This window comes from Elephantulus edwardii, unplaced genomic scaffold, assembly GCF_000299155.1.
Source record: "Elephantulus edwardii isolate Elephantulus edwardi_28Jun2011 unplaced genomic scaffold, EleEdw1.0 scaffold00012, whole genome shotgun sequence".
NCBI lineage: Eukaryota > Metazoa > Chordata > Mammalia > Macroscelidea > Macroscelididae > Elephantulus > Elephantulus edwardii.
Genome location: NW_006399762.1, coordinates 24,982,582 through 24,994,222, shown reverse-complemented (window position 1 = coordinate 24,994,222; position 11,641 = coordinate 24,982,582). Strand labels below are relative to the sequence as shown.

The 11,641-nt window shown below is 37.8% G+C and overlaps 1 protein-coding gene and 1 pseudogene across 1 annotated transcript in view; both read right to left on the bottom strand.

Annotated features, from left to right (window-relative positions):
- The window catches only part of COL25A1 (collagen, type XXV, alpha 1), a 701,437-nt gene that overhangs the window by 67,476 nt on the left and 622,320 nt on the right, over positions 1 to 11,641 (bottom strand). Inside the window, exons 19-22 of the mRNA XM_006881095.1 lie at positions 9,822 to 9,884; positions 4,112 to 4,180; positions 3,305 to 3,349; positions 1,167 to 1,211 (exon numbers count right to left, since the gene is read on the bottom strand). Coding sequence (XP_006881157.1) covers positions 1,167 to 1,211; positions 3,305 to 3,349; positions 4,112 to 4,180; positions 9,822 to 9,884 — 222 coding nt within the window. The remainder of the gene's footprint in view (positions 1 to 1,166; positions 1,212 to 3,304; positions 3,350 to 4,111; positions 4,181 to 9,821; positions 9,885 to 11,641) is intronic.
- Positions 11,409 to 11,641, bottom strand: part of LOC102856919 — a 958-nt pseudogene continuing 725 nt past the window's right edge.

Genomic DNA, 11,641 nt, shown 5'->3' with positions numbered 1-11,641 from the left:
TTTGCGTTCCAGTCACCCATTATTATCAATGCATCTTGATTGCATGTTCGATCTATCTCCGACTGTAAAAGTTGGTAGAAATCATCTATTTCTTTTTCTTTGGCTCTGGTTTTTGGTGCATATATCTGAATGATAGTGGTATTTACTGGTCTTCCTTGTAAGCGTATGGATATGATCCTGTCCTTATAAATAAGAACTAACTATAAGGCAATTATTAACAACTTCTTTAATAGGATAGAATACTATTCTGTAGAAAATGCTTGGCTTTTGCAAAAGGAACAGAATCTCATTAAAGTTAGATAAAAAAGGAGAACATACATTTTTTTCTTAAATGTCTTTTAAGGTACTATTAGTTCTTCCACATAATTTCCATTGTTGCTGTTGTTGTTAGGTGCCATCAAGTCAAGTGTAACTCATAGGGACCCTATGAACAGCAGATATGAGCCCTGTCCTGTCAAGTGCCATTCTAATCACCTCTGACATATTTTTTTTTCCTCTGACATATTTGAGCCAATTGCTGTAGTCACTGTGTCAATCTAACTCATTGAAGGTTTTCCTCTTTGTTGCTAACCGTCCACTTTTCCAAGCACAATGTCCCTTTCCAAGGAAAAGGCTCTCCTAATAACATACCCTAAGAACATGACATGGAAAAAATGTGTGATTTTTGCCTCTAATGAGCACTCTGGCTGCAATTTCTCTAAGACATAATTGTTATTTTTCTTTAGTAGGCCATGGGACACTCAATATTCTTCGTTATGCCATGATTCCCTGCTTTTTCTTTTTTTCCAAAGACTATAAACATATTTTGTCAGTCCTCTTTTATGATTGATTAAATGGAAAAGTGGAAAATTCTATTTTAGCTGACGAATATAGGCTTGATATTATTCATTTAACAGAGAGAAAGTAGTAGATGAAGGAGATATTTAAACATTTGTATTTTGAATCTTACTTTATATGTTAGAACCCCTATACTCTTGCTTCTTGTGAGAAAAATACACAAAATTAAGGAGAAAAGGGTGAGAGTAACAGAAATAACTCTACTGGTAGTTTGCTTCTAGTACTACTACTTAGAAGTTTTTAGTCCAGGTGCCTTGCAAAAAGAAACATAGCCATATGCTTAAGTGTGGACTTGTGGGGATAAATGATTCCATGAAATGCACACTCACCCTTGGTCCCAGGGCTCCAGAGTCACCTTTGTCTCCACGATCACCCTTTCCCCAGTAAAAAGAGAAAAACATTAATTAGTTGTGAAACCTACAGTCTAGCAATCGCTCAGATGTGAGAGTATTTTTATACCCTCGAGTAATATCTTTAACATGAACTATGGAGTGATAAATCATCACCACCAGCACTACCAGGAACAAAACAGCAGTTGTTTTCCTATACAGCTAAACATGTTTTTCTATAGCTATCTGTAGCTATACCTTGAGGAAATGAAAATCCCCATTTTACATACTACAGTATCTGACCAAAAAATATGCATGGTAATTCTCTCACTAGATGAGATATTGAAAATCAAAGAGAGTGTTGTTTATGGCACCTAAAACAAGCCTTTGTTTTCTACATTAAATCATATTCTTTGTGACAAAGGGGAAAAAAGAGCCGGGCACTAAGAAATTTTCACTCAGAATTTTTAGAGGTCTTTCTACAGCTAGGTTTTCTGTTCTCTAAGAAGAAAAGTATGGATGATCTGGACAGGAAAGGAATGGAGAGCTCCTTCCATGGAGAATAAGAAGAGAAAGGTCACTGGCGAGGTCTCCTAACGATGGGGAGTGAAGAAAAGTTTATTTAAAACAAACAGCCAATTGCCATTGAGTCATTCCTGACTCATGGAGATCTTGTGGGTGTCAGAGTGAAACTGTGCTCAAAAGGCTTTTCAATTCCTGGTTTTTCAGAAGCCGACTGCCAAGGCTCCTCTTCCAAGTCATCCCTGAGTGAATTTGAGAGCTTACCCCTTTCAGTTAATAGCTGGGCATTAGAAAAAATTAAAATCCGCTGATTTCAAGTCTATTGAAAGCCCATTGATTTCAAGTCTATTGAAACCCATAGAAATCCTCCATTAGGTTTTTGAGGTTGTAAGTCTTAATGAAAAGAGAATGCCATCTTTCTACCATAATTGCTGGTGGATGCCAACTCCAACCTTTCAGTTACAGTTGGACACAGTAGGCAGCACATCACCACATAAGTGCTTTACCACTCTAAAGGTGCTAAAGTAGATAGCAGGTAGTTAGAACAGGTTGTTAGTTAGGACTGTAGCTCAGGGGCAGGGCAGAACCCAGCTCTCTTTTGTTAGAGCAATATTAAAATCACTGCAGTTCAATTTATAGCGCCATTACTCTGACTTGTGATTCAGAATAGTTTAATGCCCAAATTGTATCTGCCTGGCTTCAAAAATGCAATTTTTAAAAGTCTAATCTAAATATTTTGAGAAAACATTCCAACATATGTAGATCTGAAGGTTCTCATAATAGGTTTTAAATTTATGAATCCCATTTCCTATACAAAACTCAGAATTTTTAGAGGTTTTTCTACAGATTACATATTGCTATAAACAGGTTAGAGAATAGGTAAGTAGGGAAAAAAAGATACATTTTTTTTGTATACATATTATATTAATAACACTGACTAATTAAATTTACTGTGAGATGGACAATTAAGAAGCACTCTCTGTTTTCCTCTTTTTAGATCTGTTTCTTTGTTATTAACATTTTTAATAACTATGTATAAAGAGCATGACGGAGGGAATAATTTCAATGGATAATAAAATTTTAATGCAATGAAAGGAGTTACCTAACTTAACAACAAGGCATAATTTGAAGATTTATCACAAAGGTGGTATTGCTGGTAAGCACTACAAACTCAGAACTGATTCCAAGCTGACCCTTCAGTGGGTTATCAGAGGCAGTAAATCACACGAGAGAAGACTTCTTAGCTCTCTCCCAAGGAGCAGCTGGTAGATTTGAATCACTGTTTTGGGGAATACAACCTTGCTCCTTATCAGTAGGCCCCCAGAGCTCCCTATCCAAGATATAGTTTAAATAATTTTTCCAAAGAAGCAACAATTTGTCTGAAACAGAAAATACAACTTTTTTAAAGAAGAATTGTCTAAAGTACAAAACTGCACAAAAGAAAAAAATCAGTATGATGGAACAGACCAATTGTTTTGATATTACCATAGGAAAAAAGGAATACAATGACAGTATGGGGAAGCGTTTAAAACACAATTATTTATGAAAAGGGCAAAAAGTTTATCTCTTGATGGTCTCATGGTACACTGAAATGGTTACTGGGTGTTTTTACTGACCTTGGACCCCTTTGGGCCTCTAGTTCCTGATTCACCTTGCTTCCCCTATTACAGGAGAATATGAAGATGAGAAAGAGAAATGATAAAGGGCATAAGAAAAGAAAAATAGGAATTAGCAGTGATCAGAATAACAAAGAAGGATGGAAACACTTTATTTTACTGGTTCAGTATAATGTTGGATTTAATAACACGAAGCATAGTCAATGTGGAATTAGTCCATTCTCTCATTTCCCCATCAGCTTTCATTCCATTTTAATTTGAAGATCGTCCTCCCATCAATGGATGAGTGTATAATTCTCATTATCTCAACAATGATCATTTGCATACATTTCCTTTTTATCAAAGAATATATAATTTACTCTGTCTCCAGGTTGAGTTGTTAAAATAAAGTGTTACCACATTAGTTTGAGGGAAGTTTAGACTCATAAAGACAGAATAGTCAAATAAATCCTTAGCTCTAATATTTTCAAGGTGTTACATACCATTTCGTTACTATAGAAACTAAGATAGCCTGTATCAACAGGGCTTTTCTCAATAAATTTTAAAACAGAGTGATAACAGTGTTACTACGAAAACCTTTAACATTTGAATGTGTTATACAATTTTTTTCACCATGGAGCACTGTGTAAACCAGAAAAGTTCAGCTGTACGGTAATTTTTTAAAAGAAGCAACTTAAGTACACATCAATAAATGGTTTGTGATTTTGATGGCTTAGTACCTACTCAGGATTTTTTTTTATGTTGTAATGCAAGTGGCATACCTTTCCAGACCAAATAAAGTTCTCTTCCAATATAAGAACGACTGACCTTTGGTCCAGGAACTCCAGGCTCTCCTCGCTCCCCTATTCCAGGTGGCCCTGCCTCCCCACGTTCACCCTGTATGAATTGTACAACATGTAATTAGTAACTACCAGGCTAGTTCCTGAAGATGAATTGTTGAATTAAAGAAAACTACTGAAGCAGAAAGCTGTCGTTTATTTACCCAGGATCTTATTACTATCTCAATAGATATTATCTCTCTTGTTGTTGTTGTTGTTAAGTGCCATGGAGTCTTAGATGACTCAGTGACGCTATGAACAAAAGGCCTGAGCATTGTTCATAAAGTTTCTTGAGGCAAGCCATTTCAGAAGTTGATGCCACTCCTGCTTCTAGGCTTGTTTTAATTAGGGAGCTTCACCAAACACTGTCCACCATGGGTAACCATTGTCACATTTGACACATCAGTGTCACAGTGTTTAGCCTCACAGCAACCACGAGTTACCTCTGTACAGCAATGCACAGACCAATTCTATACCACTTAATAGAATGTTTGACAAAATATAATTTAAACCAGGCCTGAGGGCCTCAGATTAAAATCATCCACCTTGGGCTTGGTGACATAATTTTCTGTCCACTAGGCCAATGTAGCTCTCTCTATGTTGTCATTGTTATTGTTGTTAAGTGCTGTTGAGTCGTAGACTCATTATCTCACTTAGGAACCAAAATATCTAGGAAAAGTTAGTATTATGATGCCACTGCATATGGAAGGATGTTTTTGTTCTTAAATGTCATCAAATTGACTATGACTCATGGCGATCCTATGAATATCACATATGAACATATATATTTTGCCTAAAATGCAATAATTGGTCTCCTTGACCAGAACAAAAAAGAATGGGGCGGGGGCAGGGAGAGGTGGAATCAAAGACACACAATGGAAACAATTAGTCCAAAGGATGAATGAACCATGCAAACCCAGCCTCTAAGACTCTGGAACCAGCAGAATTGGATGGTGTCTGATTATTTTCTAAAGAGGAGGTCCTGGACAGGGCAGGAGAAAAATGGTTCCTACAAAAGTGAAAACCTGTGAGAGGGTCAGCTATGAGTCATTTCCTACTTGATGTCATATAATAACAATGATTTGGGTTAGATGTAATCAAAGAGATAATTTTCAGCTACTGATTTTTCAAAGCAGATTGCCAGGCCTCTCTTTTGAGGCACTTCTGAGTGGACTTGTACATCCATCCTTTTGGTTAACAGCCAAGCTGACCAACCACCCAGAGATTCCCTGGAAGGACAAGTGTAGTTTGTTTTGTGATTATTACTAAGCACAAAACTTTACCAGCATTATCCCTCTAGGCACTAAACCTTTACAGGTTTTATCCTTTCTAATTCTCAGGACAGATCCAGGACGTGTCATATCAAATGAGGAAAGTGAAGCATAGAGAAGTTAAGTAATTTGCCTAACGTCGCAAAGCTTTTAAAGTAGGATAGCTGTAATATAAGACTTATTTATTCAAACTTCAATTTTGCATAAGTGTCTTTATATGCAAATCTATGATTATTTTCTTCAGATGAGTTCCTAGTTGGGGAATTGCTAAGCGAAAAAGTATGAACATTTTAAAAGCTTGTCAAATTGCCTTTGGGAAGACAGTGACATTTTACATTTTAAATCTAACTACAGAGGAGAGAGTGCCAGACTTTACAAACCAAACAGGTCTGCAATTCAGGCTAATGATAATATGTTTAAAGAAGAGTGAGATATTCTCCTTGTTGAAGGAATAGATTTATTTTGGAATGGGAAGGGAGCAAGATTGGATCCATGGTGAATGACATAGGACTCCATCCTTATCATTTCTACTCTAACCTTGGTAGTTGTGTAGAGGAGGTGGGTTAGATTAGAAAAAGAGTTAAGAAAAATGGAGAGGCAGGGACAAGGGTAAGGAACTTGGTTTGATGTTAGAGACTGAAAGGAGGGCTTGGGGCTAATTTTCCAGAGGGTAGAGGTGGTTGTCGTATGAGTTTTCTATTTAAGAGAGTCTGGTATGTGCCGTTGAGTAGCCTGCGACTCATAGCAACCCTATGTACAATAGACCTAAACTCTGCTCTGTCCTGTGCCAGTCTCACTGTCTCCGACACACCCACTCCCATTACTCCAATCACTGAATCAACTTGAAAAATTTTAGAAGAATTCTAAAACAGTCACTATTAACTTATCCTCAATCAAACAACTAACTACAGTTGAGCCAGAACCAACTCATAAATGACCCTCCCAAGGACTTTCAGTTGCTGTCAATGGCCCTAGAGGAGACTGCACATCTTTCTTCCATGGAGCCACTGGTAGATTTGAACTGCCCACCTTTGAGATGGCAGTGCAACACCCTCCCTCAGAATGCCACAAGAGCTTCAGAACGTTATTTTAGGAAAACACAAAAACATTTAAAATAATCTTTCTATAATATACTACAGAAATGGAGTGTATAGTGTCTACATTTATGCAGAATCCATTTTTATTATAAGGGCTCTTATTTCAGTGAGTTATCTGTTACTCCAAATTACTGAGGAGTAATAATAGCAGTTTGAAGACTAAGGTGTGTCTGATTGAGGTCATTTGCTATGCATCTAAGAGCTGGACAATGACTATGGATGACAGAAAAAAAGAATTGATGCCTTTGAACTGTAGGCTTAACAATAATAGCAACAATCAGTTGGCAATCATTCAATAAAAGAATTTAGTTCCCGAAGTGTTTCTTCTTCTCTTTCTAATCAGTCTCACATATACTGAAGTGTAAACTTCAGGAGAGTAGAGACTTAGTATTGCATTTACTCCTCATTCTCCCATATAAGGGAAATGATTTAGCAAATGTTTAGCAAATATATACAAGTATATATTTGCTGAGTTGATGAATAAATATACCATTTGTTGTATGACAGAACATGTTGAAAACCTCATTGTTTTAGACAGGTCTAGGTCTCTTCCTAGCCACATATGACAGATTTTTTCTTTTTCACAAAGCTCTCTTTTCACTGTGTTCAGAGTATAAAATACAGGGCCAGTTTATCTTCCTAAACTTGAATACAATGGTGCAAATTCAGACTGCTTCCACTACTGGAAATGAGCAGTCATTTGACCGGAAGAGTTTCTTAAGTCAGTCATCAGGGTTTTTCCATCAGAACAAGGAACTCACTTCAATTGGCCATTCCACTGAAAATTAACTTCAAAGAAATTTCCTATTCACATCTGTTCTTGAGGAAACAAACAGACACAGCACAATCTTAATCTTTATAATTAGGGGTTCTGAACAGTATTTATTCAGAAGGATCTGTAAAATCTTCGTGTCTTTTCTTCATAAACAGGAACCGTTGTTGATGTTACAGATTTTTTGAAACCGATGAATAGTTTAAAATCAGTCAAAAAAATAGAAAATATGTTTAGGGATGAACTCTGCTCTTTACTTCTGTGTTTCTTCTATTTTTGCTTGTTTACCAAACAAGCTGTCACTGCCATTTACAGATCTTGCCCTCCACACCTGGTTCTCCCTGATCCTGACCAGGGCCCCCTCCTTGCTCCTCCTGAGGCCGCCTTCTTTCTTATTTGGCTCTACCACTGCATGTCAAGGCAAATGCAACCATTCTCACATTCTCAGGGAATGCTCATTATTTTCTTTTTACCCTTTATTTTTATTCCACAAAGAATGTTTCTTGTGTGGAACTCCTCAGGCTAAAGCAAGGATTCCTCATAATTGTGTTAACTAAGCCTAGCAGCTCACTAGCAATGATGGCATAAGGATCAATATCACCCAGTGTGGCCACTCATGGTGCACCCCTCCCTCTGTGGTCCTCCCCTAGTACCAGACCATACAGAATCTTTGTTGTTGTTGTGGTGGTGTCCCGTTGAGTGGGGACTGACCCACAGCTGACCCTCTACTGTTTTTGTTTTTTTTTTCTTTTTCACTGGGTTTTTACAGACAGTAAATCACATGAGAGAGGAGTACCTATCCTTCTCCCATAGAGCAGCTGTTGGATTCAAACCACGTACCTTTGGGATTACAGTACAGCTTCTTACCAGTAGGCCACCTGAGCTCCCTCGTAATGTTTATTATGAATTTTTATCTTTAAATAGCATGAGATAAAGACAGTTGTAAATTGCTTCCATGTGATCATCTTGTTATAGGCTGTCGAGTCGACGCCAACACATAGCAACCCTTTACTAGCAACAAGAAGCACGTTTTGCAAAAGCTTCTTCCATTATATTATAGCATTAGTAATTGTAATATTATTAGTAACTATGTGGAGGTCTTTTTTTTCCTTTTAAAATTCTACTCAAGCCTCAAAAAAAGATTACTGATAAAGGTTCACAAATATTAGTTACCATATGTCATAACTAAAACTGCCAGGAAATATTATATAACAGGAGACAGTAAAAACAGGAAGTATCATTGTAACTGAGTGATAACGGCAACTTATCTGGAGAGCATCATAAACTCCTAGAAGTAAGTTAGCTCAGAATTTTAGCATTGTAAAAGGTATATTGATGCAATTCCTTCCCATGAACACCTGCTGGAGGGTCTGCTGTGGGTCGGTTCCTACTTGATGGTACAAAACAACAACAAGAAGCTGGGATTAAAAAAAAGTTTCTGCTGTGATTACTGGGATATAAATATGTATAATTTCTGTTGAAACAGTGCAAAAAAATCTTATCCACTATCATTGTTACTGGTCTGGTTGCCTCCAGCCCTCCACTCCAATGATGTCATTGATTATGTGAAGAAAAAAATCCTTTATCCAGCAATTTTGCATAATTTGACCACATTTTAGGCCCTGTCAGGCCACATGTATTTTCCATTTCCTAGGATTAGAGTTCTATTCCCTCAACCAGCGGAGATGAGGACTCCTCTGCTTGAAAGGCCCATGCACACATTTCTCTGGCTCTTGAAATGCATCCCTACCTTATTTCCGGTGAACACAATCCATATTGAGGCCAAGACTGCTTTGGTTTAAAAACGAAAGACTGTGGTTTGATCTAATTTTGTCCCTTCTTTGATTCATGAGTCTGTCATGTGTAAAGCCCTCTCCCTTGGAGCGGTACCTTTTCATGTCTTACTGAATAGATAAAAAAACACAGGAAGGACCTGACAGTATCCACAGCAAAGTAATTTTTTTTTAAACATGGTGGCATGGAGATTTTGCTTTTAGGGCCCTCTCTAGGGTTGCCAAATAGAGAATCACGAGATGGTTTTCATTACAGTCTTTCTGCAGATGCTACTCAGGGTGGTTCTTTGTGGAATGAAGCACTTAAGAATCTAGATGACATCAGTTTTGGCCTTTGAAACCTAGGGAGTGAAGTGGGAATAGTAATAATGTTTGATTTACCAACATGCCCTAAAATCAGTGAGGAGAAGCAGGAGTTAATGAGTTCTCTCTCCACGTTAGCATTCTGCTGCTTTTCCACAGGGCCAGGAGGCTAAGATTATCATATTGCTTCAGTGGCTATTAAGGGGACAGTTGAAATGAATATATTTTACCATCTGTCTTCTTGACCAAGACTTTCTGGATTTGACCAACTTGACATGATATTCTCATTTAGAAGGGTTAATACTGGGAGGAATAGTTTGCCTTCGTTTTGTATTAAGCAAAAAAATACCTGGTCATCTAAATCATAAAGTTGTCTCACATTTCTTTAATTACAATGAACTAGACCCAGTCAATTCAGAATAAATGAAAGAGAAAAGGGGAGAAAGGAGTAACCTCCACTTACTTTTGTTCCTGGCAAGCCTGGTAAGCCTGGTTCTCCTTGAGGACCAATGAAGCCTGGTTCTCCCTTTTAAAAAGACAGATATACAAGATCATTAGACATTTGGCAGCATATAAGAACAGTTAAGTGGACTTTTCTCTACTGGGATTTCCCTCCCTCAATCATATGAAATTTTATTTCTGAGATTCAGCTAATGACTGTCAATTTAACCTGAACTGGCCTCGATCGGAGAAAATACTTGAAGGGGAACTTGTGAAAAACTTTGGAAAATAAAAATGACAAATGAGATATATGCCTTCAACCTTCTTTTCTTGTCTGTTGTGCAGGGCTTCTTACCACTTACCAAATGGACAGTATCCATTGTCCATTGTGTGTGGTGAGCAGCCTCTAAAAGGGCCCTGTTAATACCAGACTCTCGCTATTAATGTCCTTGTGTAATGTCTCCTCTGTACTGTGGGCTGGATTTAATCCCTCGTTTCTAATGAACTTAATCTAGTTGAAATGGTGAGAAGAAGGTCTGAGAAGAAAAACCACAACAAAACAACAACAACCCAAACCCACTGCTGCCGAGTTAATCCTAACTCACAGAGACCCTCCATCAGATTTCTGAAGCTGTAACTCTTTACAGTGGGGAAACTGTCCTTCTTTCTCCCTTAGAGCACTGCTTGACCTGCTGACCTTGAACTGCTGACTTGAACTGAGACTTGAACTGCTGACCTTTTGCTTAGCAGCCTGTCATGTTACACGGTACATCACCAGGGCTCCTTTCATTTCTGACATTAAGTTATGGAAATGGAAAGACTGTTTTCCATTTTCATGACCCTCTCTTGTTCTCTTTCACTTGACAGCCTTGCTCTGGGGCAAGACTGTGAACAGCTCTATGGAGAAGCTAAGCCCTTGTGGTAAAGAGTTGGTGTATATAGTCAGCGGTCAGAGTGGACCTAGACCTGTAACAGCCAATGAATGAACTTGCGAGCAGATCTCCACTCACCCCAGTCACCTTCAGATGAGATCACAGCCCCATCTGACATCTTGCTGAAATCTATAGGAGACTTAATGTGAGAGGCACTCAGTTGTGCCATGTCTAAATCGGTTCCCCCAGAAACTAATAGATACTTAATGCTTGTTATTTGAAGTTACCATATTTTAGGCAAACTTGGTAGGTTGTAATATATTATGAACTCAATGAATGTAGCCAAGGAAGAAATTAGGACTGTTCAGCCGGAAAGGAATAAAATCTTCTACTAAACTCCAGCTTTGCAACCCATTGAAAATCAGTATTCATATTTTCTTGAATCTCCATAAAGCTAGAGTTTAAGTATAAAAACTCAAATGTAAGACTCTAGCTACCTAAAATATACAACATTTCAAAACAAAAAACATAAAGGTCCATTCCCACATTTTCTATCCTTTCTGACTCTGGATTATTTATTTTTTTTTTTAATATATTTAAATTTCTTTTATTTGGTGGGTCAAACTCATTACAGTTGTTATTGCTTAGATATTTAACGCAGCATATGGTTTTATTAAATGGTGGAAAATACATATTAAGCAATCATCCAAATCCTCTTTAGATCCCTGTGTCCTTTCTCATGCCTTCACTATTGTTTTCCCCAAATTCTCTACTTTCAGCATTCCCATAAATGCAGCTGGCATGTTTTCAAATCCTCCTTTGATGTATTCGCAGTATTTTATTTTACCCTCTAAGACCCATTTCATCAAGTCTTTCAGAGCCTTCTGGCGTACGTCCCCTTGCCAGCGGGTGACGATGAACCCTTCCATGCGGAGTTCCTGATAGATGACAATCTCTGGGGGTGGGCCTG